The sequence below is a fragment of the Oryzias latipes genome, chromosome 19, assembly GCF_002234675.1.
Source record: "Oryzias latipes chromosome 19, ASM223467v1".
Classification (NCBI taxonomy): Eukaryota; Metazoa; Chordata; class Actinopteri; order Beloniformes; family Adrianichthyidae; genus Oryzias; species Oryzias latipes.
The window spans coordinates 6,143,208-6,158,553 of record NC_019877.2 but is presented as its reverse complement, the minus strand read 5'-3'; the positions used below and the strand labels follow the sequence as shown (position 1 = coordinate 6,158,553).

General features: G+C 40.2%; 1 protein-coding gene across 1 annotated transcript; it reads right to left on the bottom strand.

Moving 5' to 3' along the window:
- Window positions 1–1,696: 1,696 nt before the first annotated feature.
- pde6c (phosphodiesterase 6C) lies at window positions 1,697–13,272 on the bottom strand. The gene is made up of 22 exons (XM_004080270.3): window positions 12,626–13,272; window positions 11,872–12,024; window positions 10,632–10,721; window positions 10,403–10,543; window positions 10,224–10,298; window positions 10,081–10,145; window positions 9,811–9,877; window positions 8,654–8,701; window positions 8,418–8,567; window positions 8,184–8,327; window positions 8,046–8,111; window positions 7,819–7,974; window positions 7,613–7,720; window positions 7,425–7,534; window positions 7,258–7,345; window positions 7,068–7,168; window positions 5,910–6,017; window positions 5,716–5,779; window positions 5,468–5,542; window positions 5,302–5,385; window positions 3,207–3,360; window positions 1,697–3,124 (listed from the first exon to the last, which is right to left on the bottom strand). Exons 1-22 carry the CDS (start codon window positions 13,091–13,093, stop codon window positions 3,078–3,080), a joined length of 2,562 nt encoding a protein of 853 aa, XP_004080318.1. The 5' UTR covers window positions 13,094–13,272; the 3' UTR covers window positions 1,697–3,077.
- Window positions 13,273–15,346: the final 2,074 nt, after the last annotated feature.

Below are 15,346 nucleotides of genomic sequence, written 5' to 3'. Positions count from 1 at the left end.
GATCACAAATCATTGGAGAAAAAAGGTTCAGAGCACTGTCTAGTGGGTCTATATGACCCAACTCCCAATGTTAAAGTGCCTAGGATAGCTCCAACATTGCCCACCATTTTTGACGCACCGGTAATGTTAGGTTGGGTTTGTGAGGGGCTGTAAGCTAGCAGGGGAGAGTGGAAAAAAAAAGGGCTGATGGGAAATGAGCGCAGCGTTGCTTCCTGCCAACAGTCCTGCCCACACCTCAGAGGCAAATTTCTAAAAAGTGACAGTTTTTTTAAATTTTGGCTAAAAACGTCATAATTATAAAAAAAAAAAAAACACTCACTGGGAATGTTGTTAAAATAGATCAAAGGACGATCTTTAATGAGGGAATCATTGCGGTGTCGTGTGTTAAATGATATCCTGAAAAGCTTTGCAGCTTCAATTAAAATGCTCAAAGTACAGTTCTGCCTTCCAAATGAAGTTAACTTGTTAGAAAATTAAAGAAATGCATCATCTGTGATGTTGAGGCTCCTTGAAAAATGGTTTATTTTCAGCAGAAAAGCATAAACCCGCTGCTGTTTTTGCCTCAATCGTGATTAAACTGAATATTCATGACTGTTATTGCATCATTTGGCTAAGTACAGTGTTTATTTCCTTTAGCATAAAAAAACAATAACCATTTTATGAAATGTAAATAAAGAGATAATTGCGCCTATATTTGATGCACATTACTAATAGTTTTAGATGTCTCTTTTATTTTCGCATTCATTCTAAAACGTTTCTGAAAAAAATTAAATGAGTAAATGAAATATTCAGGTTTGCAGAGGTTAATTGAAGTTTTCCCAAATTATTATTATTGTTTTTTTATGCAGTCCCATTTTTATTTAGAAACCTTAAAAAGATTTATGAAAAGTAATCAATATTTGATGACTCAGACTCCTAAAAAAAACCAAGAGATGTTTTGAGATTTCTCATAGACAAAAAGCAGAATAAAAGACTCGGGCTGGGATAAAGACGGTTTACCTCTCTGCGCCGTTTGTTTTCACTTTCTTGCCGTGGTTCACGGCGGTGCAGCAAACAGGTGCTTAAGTGTAGAACATTGGGCAATAACAGCATGTTCTGTTGGAGCATGGTAAGATTCAGGCCCCCGGCTACACTGGTGAATTTACTTCTGATCAATCATTCTGTCAACATCTGTTTTCCCAGGACAGGAGTTCCTGCCTGCACATGCATGCAAAGGGAGGAATTTATTTTGGATCATTCCAAAAATGTTTTCTTCTTCCACCTAAATATAACATATGAACTCAGTATTTGGTTCAAAGCTGAAAAAGGATTATCTTAGTCTTAATGTAAGAATTAAATGATTTTTTTTCTGTCAAAGCAACGATTTACTCTAAATTTCTTTTGTCATTTTTTTTTGTTTTTTATAAAGTGACAACATTGTGCAATCCTCCGGTTTTGCTGTGAACAGACCAGAAGTTGGCCAGACAGCATTGAATCAGGCAGGGATGAAAATCAATCCACTGATCCTCTTTCTCCTGAGGCTCATCCAGCTTTGGAGCCTCTAAGATCCTGCACGATATATGACTGACAATGAGCACAGTTGCAGCTAAGCCCAAAGATTCCAGCGTTCATTCCTCCATCTCGGTCCAAAAACGTCCTTTTTCCTATTTACCGGGGATGATTTTCACCAAAGAAAAAAAAAGACACCACTCCTCTGTTTAGTCCTTCATGATTTCCTATATTTGCTTACACATATTACATGACTTATACATGCAGTTGAGTTCATAGCATACAACAAACAGATTTCTAATGTCTCAAAGTATACTTAAAGCATCAAAAGTAAAACTGTGGAGACAGAAAATTTCTTCAACTTCAATAAAGTTCACCCCAAAAAATAGCTATTTCAGTAGGGACTTTTGTTTTTCTTTTGACAGAGTTCACAGCAGCAAAAACCCTACTGATAGGATTTAACGCCTCTGATTGATGCCTCATTGATTAGAGGAGACGACGTTGCGTAAGAGGAAGAGCCACGACACAGCAAGCTCAGACCGCCTTAGCTTTGAATTTTACAAGAAACATTGATTTACAGTGAGTTGATCAGTGCAAAAAGGCAAAGAACTTTGCCCTGAAGCCTTTGTTGTAAGATGCTGCTGTCGCTGGATTGATTCGCACAAACTGTCTGCACATGATGAGGCCTTACAGCCTCGGTTGCCTTCTCTGTAAGAAGGGTATTTAAAGTCTAAAGCTGTGTGGATCTAAAACACTGGCTGGCAATCAAATCCCATCAAAGCTTCTTACAGAGGAAGCAGATCTGCTGCCCGACCAACGAGGAGCAAAAGTTTTTAAAAGCCTCCAAAGCAGGTAAAAGTTGACATTTGTTAAACCTCCATGTGGTGAGCTATATATACAAGTGGGGAGAGGGAAAGGAGGCGAGAGTGATTTTGGGCTTGATCGAAGTGTACGAACGCGGTTCAAAAACGCGGCCTCCACACCTGACCTCTGGGCAAGCTCGTCCCCACCTCCTCACGCATGAATACAAAACTCAGAAAAATAAATAAATAAATGGATGAATTGCACATTAAAGATAACAGACGTTTCCAGATTAATATTCCAATCACTCATAAAAAGCCTAAGACTTCAGTAATTGAACCATAATTAGAACAGAAGTAATAATGTTGTTGCTGTTCCTTTGTTCAAATGAACTGTATCTTTTTTAATGCCACGCACAGAGTAATAACTACTAGAAATGCTGTCTGCACTGGCGCACGCGTCTTTTGTCGGATTTCTTTTGAGTGGACTAAACGTTTGTTTCTAATGGCTTTAATTCTGAACAAAGCAGTCGATCACAAAAACTTCAAACAAGTCATCCATCTTTGGAGTCATTGTCCTCTACACTCCGAGTCCCGCCAGTTTCAGTTCGACCGCTCTCCGCCCTCCCTGAGGATGCGGTCCAGACTGCACTGCAGAGCGGACGTGCACACAAAAAGAGGAGGGGGAGAGACCTATGGTGATGAAATGTCCAAAAAAATGGGGGTGACAGACAGGAAAAGACTAGTTTTTTTGTCTAGATGATGGCATCGGTCCGGATACAGAAGGTCTTAAGAGATCGTGCAGGTCTTTGATTTCCCAACTTCGCCTCCACCAGCTACACAAACACACAAAAAGTCAAGATTTTAAATATGTTGAGGAAGTTAGATTACACACAACTCCATGTTTTTGTTCTTTACCTTTCTTGGCTTCCTCCTCTTCCAGTCTCTTTTTCTCATCTTCGATAGCCTTCATCTTTGCGTTGTATACCTCAGCCAGCTCATTCCAGTGTGCCCTGTTGTTGTTCAAACCATCAAACATGGGCTGGATCTCTTTGTGGAACCTGGAGAACTCCTGACAATCAAACAAAAAAGACAGACATGTTAGTTAGGGATCCACAGAGTCCCTAAAAAGACATACAAAAACATACAACTTAAAACTATTAGTTATGGTTTCTGATGCTCCAGAAGCCAACTAGTGTCCATCAGATCGTTTCTAGCGTGTACCAATATCATTTCTAGTGCCACCAGACTGTTTCTAGCATGTACCAATATCGTTTCTGGTATGCACCAGATCATTTTTAGCGTGTACCAATATTGTTTCTAGTACGCACCATATCGTTTTTAGTGTGTACTAATATAATTTCTAGTACGCACCAGATCGTTTCTAGCGTGTACCAATATCATTTCTAGTACGCACCAGATCGTTTCTAGCGTGTACCAATATCATTTCTAGTACGGACCAGATCGTTTCTAGCGTGTACCAATATCATTTCTAGTGCCACCATATCGTTTCTAGCGTGTACCAATATCATTTCTAGTACGCACCAGATCGTTTCTAGTGTTAGCAATATCATTTCTAGTACGCACCAGATCGTTTCTAGCGTGTACCAATATCATTTCTAGTACGGACCAGATCGTTTCTAGCGTGTACCAATATCATTTCTAGTACGCACCAGATCGTTTCTAGCGTTTACCAACATCATTTCTAGTGCCACCAGATCGTTTCTAGCGTGTACCAATATCATTTCTAGTACGCACCAGATCGTTTCTAGCGTGCACCAATATCATTTCTAGTACGCACCAGATCGTTTCTAGCGTGCACCAATATCATTTTTAGTACGCACCAGATCGTTTCTAGCATGTACCAACATCATTTCTAGTACGCACCAGATCGTTTCTAGCGTGTACCAACATCATTTCTAGTACGCACCAGATCGTTTCTAGCGTGCACCAATATCATTTTTAGTACGCACCAGATCGTTTCTAGCATGTACCAACATCATTTCTAGTACGCACCAGATCGTTTCTAGCGTGTACCAACATCATTTCTAGTACGCACCAGATCGTTTCTAGCGTGCACCAACATCATTTCTAGTACGCACCAGATCGTTTCTAGCGTGCACCAATATCATTTTTAGTACGCACCAGATTGTTTCTAGCATGTACCAACATCATTTCTAGTACGCACCAGATCGTTTCTAGCGTGTACCAACATCATTTCTAGTACGCACCAGATCGTTTCTAGCGTGTACCAACATCATTTCTAGTACGCACCAGATCGTTTCTAGCGTGTACCAATATCATTTCTAGTGCCACCAGATTGTTTCTAGTGCCATTAAATCCTCTCTTTTGCCGGCCAGATCGTTTCCAAGGCTACCAGATCATTTCTAGAGAGGCCAAATTGTTTTCTAGTGTCACCAGATCATTTCTTTCACCTGCCAGATCTTTCTAGTGCTGCCGGTTCATTTTCTAGTGTGCTCTGTATTGTTTCTAGCGTGCATTAGAGCGATTATGCTGAGCACCAGATCATTTCTATTGTGCATTGGATCATTTCTATTCTACACGATATAACAGCACTAATTTTTTAAATGTCCCTTTAGGGCCTCCATCTCAGTATAAAACCAAACCATGTGTTAAATAATTGAACCGAATTGTAGGGAAAACGTATAGTTCCATCCCTCCTGCATACCAGTAGGTTTATATTTATAGTGTCAAACGCATATTCTCCTAAATTCAAGGAGGATTTTTAGGGTGGTAGATCTGGAGGACCAGGATTGGGCTGCCTGGAAGGTTTTTCCTTTTTTTGTGTGCCAATGAGCCAAAATTTCCCAGAAAATATAGTTTATAATGGTGCCAAAAAAGAAAAAAAATCAGAAGACTCTTTTGAGATTCCAAATGAGAACAAAAGGTCAAGTATATAAAAACAAAATAAATCTGATGTTTTTCAGTGAATCCCCACAGATTTGCATCACTGATCATGTTTTCCCCCTCAAAGCCGTGAAAAAACTCTTACCTTGTACACAAAGGAGCACACAAAGTCGATGAAGCCGCACTGCATCTTGGGAAGCTGTTCAGCACAGTTTCTGTCCATCATGGGCTGAGGGAGAAAAAATCCGAAAAAATATAAATTTTTAAATCAGTTCGATGAATATGTCAAAATAAGAGGGAGGAACTCATACAATGGGCTGCTGGTCCAAAACAGATCTCTCCAAATCTCCCTGTTCCCAGAATTCAGCAGCAACCATGAGAGCCACCTGGAGAGAACACGATGAGGGGAAATATCAGATGTTATTTAGAAGCAAAAAGCTCAGCTCATCAACAGAAAATTAATTTTTGATTACAGCAAGAAAGAATCCTTAAAAAAAGCCTTGAATAAACTGTTTGGTGAGATTTTTCCCACTTTTTTTGTCACTTGAAGGTCGCTCACCTTGCTCTGCACCTCCCAAGGCTTGGTGATGGCTGACAAGTCACATCCTGTCATCATCATGGCCCTGGAGGTGAGAGACAGCCAGTCAGTAAGGGAAGGTGACTAAGTGCTGATGATTTTTAAGTGCCGCACTAGAAAACCTGTCTCCAAAGTTAAGAGGGAAAACTTTTCTCAGATTTTGATCAGACACGTACATGACGATTTCCTTCCTGATGGAGTTGTTGGAAATGTAAGCAGTGGCCTCCTTTTCGTCCGTCATCGGCTCTGTGGCGTTCACGATGTTTTGGAACATGGTTCTCTTTCTGTGTGAGGACAGAGAAGATGAAGAATGGACAAAAGAAAGAAGACAGACATCAACAAAACACTACATTAAAACTCGGCTTTTCAGTTCAGAAACAATCCAAAATCAAAGCTGCGAGCTGCATTGCATGCCTTGCTGCCCCACTTTGACCCGCCCTCACCAGCTTTGAGGCTGTTACACACCCCTCACTCTCCCCCTTTGTCCCTTCCACCCTGGTCAGGGCTGCATGTGACACATTCATGGAAAAAAACCCCACTTTTTTCAAAATGGCGACTTTTCTGTTGATTTTAGCTACATAGCAACGGTTTTATTTTCTGATTGCCTGGGGATGACGAACAATTCTATGTAACTTATAGATAAATCAGCAAAAGTAAATTTTTGGAATTCCTTGGCAACAGAGATTTTTTGCTAACCACACTCTTAATATGCTCCAATTGTATGTCATGTCATATCGTTTTGTTCAGCTTGATTCAACGATTCATGAATTAAATGTTCACAACATCCCAGTAAGGCAAAAAAAAGTATTTAGAGAAATTAAATGAGAAAAGAATTCCCATAATTCTGCCTATTTTAAAGAAAAGATTTTGGCTGTTTGTGACTTTTCTCCTCAGACAGTGCACACTGGCCTTGGATCAGAGGATTAGGCAGGTGTCGGAGTTCAATTCCCTGGCTTGAAGGTCATCGAGTCCTCGAGCAGGACGCCTGACTGCACATTGGCTGCAGTTGAAAGAGATGCAGGCTCCTCCTTTTAAGTTTTTTTTAAAACAGAAGCTGGCCTCAGCACACAAGATATTAGAGGGATTATTCAAACCTGTCTCTTCATTCATAACTTTATGAATTATTTTAGGTCGGTAAACTTCAGGAACGAACATTTTTAGTTTTTGAATGATTCAAAATTTTATTAAAAAAATCGACAAAACAGCTAAAATAAGCACAGAAAAAAAGTTATTTCAACAAAAATACTCCAATGTCTCCTCACGAGTTGACCTTTCTCATTCTTCTCCACAAAAACACATGGGCTTTTTCCCCCTTTGTGTTCAGTTGAACCTACTTGAAGTAAAGCGCCAGGTCTGTGGCAATGATGCAGACGTCAAACAAGTGCTGCACGTTCTCAAACTGACGCTTTTGGAGGTTACAGAAGATGTTCAAGCACTGCAAACAGCAAAATAGGCATCCAAAACACAAGCGTTATGCAACGAAAATGGTTTCTCTTGAATGTCCAAACCAACACTGAGTCCCACCTCTTCTCCCATCAGCGTTTTGCTGTACTCCAAGTGATGCCTCTCCATGATGGAGGAGCCGTGAAGTTTGGCCAGAGGGGATGCACTCCTGCAAAAATCGCAAAAACAATGGGTTTGACATAGATGAAGGTTGGGTGTTTTCTTCCAAACTTAAAAGAAAAACTTGCTTTGTCTGGTAGAGGTTGTTGGTTCCTCTGTGGTCGATATCGTGGCAGAAAGCGGCGGCCACCATGGCAAAAGCATCTAAATCGGAGTAGTACTTCCTCAGTTTTCCGGTCTGTTGAAGGGAAATGACGACTTTCAGCCGAACAAAATGGTAAAAAAGGACAAAAGGATTTTGAAATGGGGAGTTTACCTGCAGGAGGCAGAACATGGTATGGCCCACATTGAAGCCATGCCTCCAGTTGTGGTAGGTGATGGCACGGTAACCCTTCCTCACCGTGTACATCCACCTCACCAGCGTCTATAATATAAACAATGAAGACTGAATGAATGGAAAAAATGAACTTGTTGGATAAATGGAGCAGCCAGTCTTTGGGGAAACTCTCCAGTCAGACTCACCTCTGCAGGAACTTTAAACTTCTCGACAACTCCGAGCTCAAAGAACATGCGGATGCCCGCCTTGATGAGGCCGAACTCCGATACTGGGAAATCGCTGAAGGCAAACGAGTAAAGACTCTCCCCGTCGACGTTGTCTGCCGGTGGGATGTTTGATTTCTGGACCAAAAACACGGTTTCATTGACTGTGGATGGAGACTCTCTGCGATTTTCATTTGATCGGCACATACCAGGAGTTTGTACATCTCCTTTTGGTCACAGTCTTCGGGCTCTGCGTCAAACTTCTCCTTGGTGTTCTGGTAGAGAAAGGAGCCTTCATAAAAACTGGTTTATGGGTTTAAAGAGGAGTTTTAGGAGAAGGAACTGACCAGAATGGACTGAAGCTCAGCTGGAGTGCACTTGCTTTGGTACATGAGCATCTCCTGGGCGATGTCTTTCCTGTACTCCATTCGATTGAGCCTATCGTAGGTGTCGCAGTTTAGTACAGACCATCCGAGGAACTGCGTCAGGGCCTAGAAAAAGCCAAACGAGGGATGAAAATAAAAACTCTTTATCCACTCATCTAGACAACTGGAGGAAGCTTCGATAGGAAGAAAGCAAACCTCAGTGATCTGCTCATCGTGCTCATCAAAAGGTTTGCCATCTTTCCTGTTGAAGAAAGTGGCGATGCCCACGATTTCTTCCTTCTTGTTGACGATCGGCAGGGACAGAACATTTTTGATGACAAAGCCCGTCTCGTCCACCGCCTCTTTCTGTGAAACGCAGACAGACGTACGTCAAACCGATGCTCGGAGCTCCTGAAAGCATCATGAATGGGGTTCTATGGAGCAAAGCACACCTGGAAAGTGAAATAGTCGTCTGCCGCCACGTTCATCATGTTGCAGATCTGCGTGGATTACGAAAACGCATTAAGTCGGTTGATTTGAGCAGTTTTTCAATGACATTTTGAGCATCTGTTAAAGCTGTTAGCGGCGTTGTATGGCCCACAGGCGCCACCGACCCCTGCAGCCCCCTTTCCACTTGCCCTCACTAGCTGTACACATCCCTCACTCTTCCCCTCTTTTTTTTTTTAAAATGGCTTCTTTACTATTGGTTTTATCTCCATAGCAAGCATTTTTTTTGTCGCCTGAAGGTGAGGAACACGTTTATGTCATTTTTAGAAGAATCTGCAAAAGTACATTTTTGAATTTCCTTGGCAACTGAGGTTTTTTGTTAACCACGCCCACATTTCTAATGTGTTTATATCGTATGTTATATAATTTTATCTAGCTTGAGCAAGGGATTCATGTATTAACTTTTCACAATTTTCTGGTCAAAAATGTGCGAGCAACAGGGAAACGCCATTTCTGCAAGCTCACCACACTAACGCCATCCAAAATCAAACCACTTGTAATTCCAACAATTCAAAGATGAATAAACTGTGGTTGGGGTTGAAGATTTGTTTGTTTTGGATTATATTTAAGTTTTTTTGCCAAATGTGGCCAAAATTCACATTTTGCACCCAAACTGCCCACCAAGCCATAGGTCCTGTGGCCATCCCATAATAATTTCAAAACTTCCTTTGACCATCGATGACAAATGTGATGCAGAATTCGTTAGTAGATTTTGACATATTTTTTTAAACCCCCAGAAGAAATTCTTTACTTTTTTTTTTTTTAACAGTTTTTACCATTTTTAAGGTGGGGTAGTCGTTCACAATGACTAAAATTTATTTTCACCAGGTACCAGGGGCCTGCAGGGGGGACATTTTTGCTCAAAGGTGCAGTAAGAAAGAAATATTGTGAAAACAGTCTGGTCCTCCCAGTCCAGGACCGCTGCGGGACATAAATAGTGTTCCTATGGTTATTTTTGAATTCTTTTCCTTCATTCTGGGCTCAAACTTCAGAGAAATAAAAAAAAAAATTGGTGGCAAATTTTGAGTTTCTTTTGAGAACAATTTCTAACTGCTTGTTGATAGTGTCTGCTGCCTCTTAAGGGCCACTCCTCTGCACTCACAAAGCCGTTCTCGGCGACATAGGTTGGTAGTCCGCTGATCAGAGCCCAGTGATCTGCAGGGGGACCACTGAAAAAAGCCACAGAGGAAACCGACATGTGATGGGGAAATGCAATGACCGGGTCACTTCTGTGCCTTAATGGTACTTATAAAAATATGGGAAATACTTTCATTTTTGTTTTAAATAACTACAGATGACTAGTAAACATTTATCTTCCTATTTTTTAAACCTTTTTTTTTAAGTTTGTTGAGTTTGAGTGCGTTTGGCTCACGGTATGACTTTGATTTCTTCTTTGGCTTCTAAGAGGTAGTCAATGATCTTGTAAAAGATGATTTCCTGTAAAAGAAAACAAACATGTTCTTAAAACCATTCATTTAAAGGGTCATTTGTGAGCAGAAGGCTTGTTTTTATCACCCTGCCGTCTGGCGTTTTTGGTCCCTTGTAGGGCTCCACGTCTCCCAGTTTTACAGGCCACTCATCATAGAACTCCTGTAGGGGAAGACGCAGGAAAGTAGGGGCCTCATTTTTTTTGTGTGTGTCTCTTTTCAGGTTGGAAACTTGAAGCAGAACTGATCCAATGTCCAAGAACCGACCTTCTCTTTGGTCATGTCCAGCAGACCCACAGAGTAGCGCTCGCATTGTAGATAGGTCCTCACGGTGTAGAGAGCTTTGTGGAACTGTCGCTCGATGTCGGTCAACTCTTCAAACACTTTGCTGGCCGACCAGAGCAGCACCTGAAAGCAGAGAACAGGAACCCAAGCTGTGTTCCACTTTGACTGGAAGGATTTGGGAGCCCTTCATCTGCGATTCACCTGTCCATACCTGACTCCTCCGGGACTCCACGTTGAACATGTAAGTCGTGTAATGCTGCAGGGTGATGACTTGGGCGAACGTCATGTACTTGTGGAAGAGCTGAGGACCAAAGCAGAGGTTGGTCCGGCTTGTTAGAGCATTACCTTGTCTCAGTTAAAAACGCCCTGAGCTTCCAGGCAGGCTATAATGTACTTTTTACCCTCCAGCTCCGTCTGCATTGCTCTCATTGCTTTTCTACAGTTGTGCAACGGTTCGCTGTAGCCCCGGCCTTCTAGCATCCGTACTGACAAGCTGATGGATGGTTGAGCCGAGGCCAGAAATGTCCTATTCTCCATATTTATTGGATTTCTCAGCAGAGGTCTGATGAAACCTTGTGTCTACATGTTTACACCAGGAGTTTTTAGTCACTGAAAAGCAGCAGCTTTTGAGTTGCTCTCACTGCCTCTCTAAATGGAACCAAATCTGAAGGTATCACGCCGTTCCACATGTCTTCTGCTTAACCTTTAAAACCTAACCTGAATGTGACGACTCAGACGTACCAACAAAAAGCCTTTTGAAGTACTCCTACATAGATTTTGCTTCCTTCAAATGCAATCGATGTCAAATCAATTAAATAGGAATGTTTTTGGTTTTTTTTATCACCAAAATGATATTTACTGTAAAAGTTTGCTTGTAAACAAAAGTTTTGGGATTCTCTAACAAATAGGTCCTGTTCAGGATGACCCCTAAAAAGCGCCAACAACTATACAGAGACCCCGACCCTTCACAGAACCTTTAGTTCATGCCAAATGAATGCAAAAAACCAAAATAAATTTGTATATTTCAAGTCCTATTTAATCGTAAGTTTATATGATGATTCAGTGATTTTTGTGGGCTTTGGCCTGTTGCCATAAATTAACAAACAAACAAAGAAACAAACAAACACATAAATAAATGTTGTTCACCTTTTGGCATTAGACATTAATTAGGTAAGCAAAAAATAAAAATAAATCAAAAGTACATTTTGTTTACCTTTCAGCATAAATAATTAAATAAAATAAGCAAATGCATAAAATAATAAATCGTTTTTTTTTTTCTTTCCACACGAGCAGCAAAGCAGCAATTCACATCAAAACTATCCTTTTTTCTTCTTCTTTTTTTTGTTTTTTTTTAATTTTGGTCAGAAATGGTCAGCCCGGCCACTCAGAGTCACCGCGTCCTCAAAGTCAGAGCGGAAGAGCCTAAACCGACTGCAAGCGTCTCTATTTACCTTCTCGTCCTCTGCGGTGAAGGCATCAGCTCCTATTTTGTTAAGCATCATGACAACTCCCAGACATTCTTTTTCAGCCATGAGGGGGAAGGTGAGCATACACTTGGTCTTGTATCCAGTCTGTTTGTCCACAAAGTCACTGAACTTTGGATTCTGAAACACATTAAATACAAAGATATCGCTTTAAAGAATTGTCAGTTTATCAACTCGATTCTTGTACTACGAATTAATTTGAGGTATTTTTAGGTCAAAAAAGTGCTTTTTTTTGTTTTCTTTGTACAAATTAAATCATTTATCAATAAATCTTTAATCTTATTCACCAGTTTTGTGAAAACAACTTTTCAAAATTAAATAAGTATGGTTTAGAAAAATTGTTGTAAATTCAACTGAATATATTCAGTATTTACCAACATCCAGCCTCTGATGGGTCAAGTGCTTTATTTTATGTGATTAATTTATATTTTAAAACTGTTTCAATTAGAAATTGAAACGTTGGGTTTTTTAAAGGTTCCATAATTTTTTTCTTCTTTTCTTCTGGTTGCCAATTTTAGACCTAAGTCTCTTGTAGCATTACACTAAACGTCTAAACTTTATTGCATTACATTAACGAGGCTATAAATACTTACTTGTACTCTCAAAAACACTTTAAATATGTACGATGTTAACAGAAATGAGTGTCTCTGCTCCTTTCAGGTCAATTATCTCCACATTTCTCTCATTTTCCTAAAAAAACAAAACCTGCGTGATTTCTCACCTTTGTCACATCAGGGACATTTTGTGGCTTTTTGGAGTTTGCCGTGTGCCCGACTATTCCCATGTCTAAGGGGAAAACAATTTCCGCCTGCGGGTTGACCAAGTTACTCTCGAATTTGGAGGTTGGGGTGACGTCAAAGAGACTGCTGGAGAGCTCGGGTATTCCGTTTCTGGAGCGACACTGGAAGAAGCCGACGCGGTCGGCTTGCAGGATCAAGGCGACTCTCTGTAACACTTTGTGGAGGCTCTTCTCCATGTTTTCCACCTTTTGCAGCTCTTTAACCAGCTCAAAGATGATGGCAGACTCTTGTATGGCGTTAACATCCTTGAAGGAAGCAGTGTCTTTGACATCCACAGTCTGAGAGAAAGCGGCGGTCAGAGCTTCGGCGCGAATCTTCTTATCGAAATAGTCTTTGGCGACCTGCGGGTTGTTGTCCAGGTACTTCTCCACGCTATCCTTGTCTGCCATTTTGACTTCTTTCCCGCTCTTTTCTGTCTCACCAAAGCATTGGGGGGGGGAAAAATGAAACTGCAAATGTTTTTTTCCTTGTTTTCTGGCCCTCAGGTCCGTCTGGTCAGCAGCATCCCTCTGAACGGACCAGCATCCTCCTCAACCGCAGACAGAACAGAACAAAGTTGGGCTTAGAGGCTGAAGGGATCAAACCGGCCCCTAATTAAGCTGACGTCATTGCGTTTAAACCCCTGCTTTAAGCGCCCTTAACTCCCAAATCCCAGCGATCGTTATTTGTCTTGTTGCAATCTCTGCCTCGCTCACGGAGACGGAGAGGAGAGGAGAGATGCCATTTACAGAAGAAATCAAACACTTCGCTCATCTTTTTGGAGGTTTCGGATAATAAGGATCCCCCAGAGGAACATGACAACCCCTTAAGTGGTGTCAAATCTTATCAAATGTCAACAAATCTTTATTTACACTACTCATTTTACCAACAAAATTGCTTTTGAGAAGTTTCCTCTTATTATTGTCATGCACCCAATTTCTCTCCAAAACCACTATTCTAGTTTTCTATATTTTATTAAACGCTGCGCCGCTTATTTTATCACATTGCAAGGGCACAACCTGGAACCATCTATATCTGACTTTATAAACCTCTTTTCCTCTTAAACTTTTCAGAAAATGTATTGAAAAATTAATTAAAATGAAAAGAAAATATTAAAAAAAAAAAATCATTAATTTTGTGACTAAATAGACACCATTGATACTTCTTATTTTGAAAAGAGTCAAAAAAGACTCTAGTGTTGGAGTTTTCAATGTTGTCAGGTTGAAAATACACTACACTGTCAAAAATACACTGTCAATTTAATTCAAAATTCTTAAAAAAAATGATTTAATGTTTTAACTAATAATTTTAAAATTGATTTTGTACTTAAAAATTGAGAATGACCATCAAGTGCCCTGTCTGATAACAATTGATCTAAGGACTCTGTTGTAGAGGCTTAGCTGTCTTTTTTTAAGCTTTTACGGATTAAACGACATTAAACCCCTGGGAACAGACTATTTAAAGACCCTCACACCTTCCATGAATCCTCTTGAGGGTGTTTTTAGTTATTTTCAGTTTCTGTTTTCCATTTTACATTTTAGTCCAATTATAAATATATTGTTTGCACTAAAGCTATTGATAAATCAATGGTAATGAAAATGTATTAAATATCACACAAATTCAGTGTATTGTTAATATTATTAAGTATAAATGCTAAAGTATTCATTGTTAGTGGGGTCATGGGTCTGTTAACAGGATGAGGGAGAATAAAGGGTAGGTTGGGTTTTTACTGTAATACTTTTGTATATAGAAGGTAAATGTACATTTTATATTAATAAATAAAGTTTGATTTGATATGTTTATGGTCAAAGATACCAGATTTATTCAACATCTAAAGCAAATCATTTCTGGCCATTCTGGTGTCTTGAGGTTATGTTGTCTGTCGTTAATTATTTGTTTTATTTTATTTTATCTTATTTATTTTATTTTTGCTGCTGATGCACTGATTTCTGCAGGTGTTTTATGATAGAAATGAAAACCATTCTACTTCTTTTTATTCCTAAAGACTCTCATAAATGTAAATAATTTTCAGCTTCAGGGGAATTTGTCATTCATTACCCTATATTTTAGGTTTTGTTGTCTTTCTTTTCAGTACAGTGAATAATACAGGCTGCTCCCCTCATAATATGCTCCACAAACATGAAATGTGCTCCACATATATGCACAATCTAAGTGTCATTGCTCCAGTATTTCATGAGCTCAGGCTGCTTTTTGGGAGCCAGTTAGCAGGCTCACACCAGCAGCTCCTGCACACACCATTCCCTTGTTCAAACAATTTACACAGTTAATAGACAGAAGCTTTTAACCTCCCAGCGAGCTCCCCTTTCAGCCAACGCCGCTGTAGAAATTTTAACCATTGTTTCTACGGCGACAGAGGTGCCTCCATCGTGCCAATTGACAGGTATGATTCTGTGGAGAGCTGTAATGGAAGTACATTTAATGCCGTGGAGTGAGCTCGTCTGCTAATGAAATTATCATGGAGGTATCAGTCCAAGTGTGGCTGTAAATGGATTTTTCATTTGTTTCATTGTGACCCTGTTATCCGAGGTGAATCCCATTCCAAAGCAGCTCTTTCGGAGACTCCTGAATTTTTATCCTGAAGCTAAAGATGGAGGACTGAATCCGTTTTTAATGTCTACCTTTTAGCAAAAAGTGTGTCTCTG

Bases quoted from the DNA above. Each gene is read 5' to 3' on its own strand.
- pde6c (XM_004080270.3), bottom strand. From the start codon at position 13,093: ATGGCAGACAAGGATAGCGTGGAGAAGTACCTGGACAACAACCCGCAG. The intron at 10,146-10,223 runs GTGATAAAAACA...TTTCTTTTACAG, and splicing joins CAAAAACGCCAGACGGCAGG to GAAATCATCTTTTACAAGAT. The intron at 5,386-5,467 runs GTATGAGTTCCT...TTTCTCCCTCAG, and splicing joins TTTTGGACCAGCAGCCCATT to CCCATGATGGACAGAAACTG.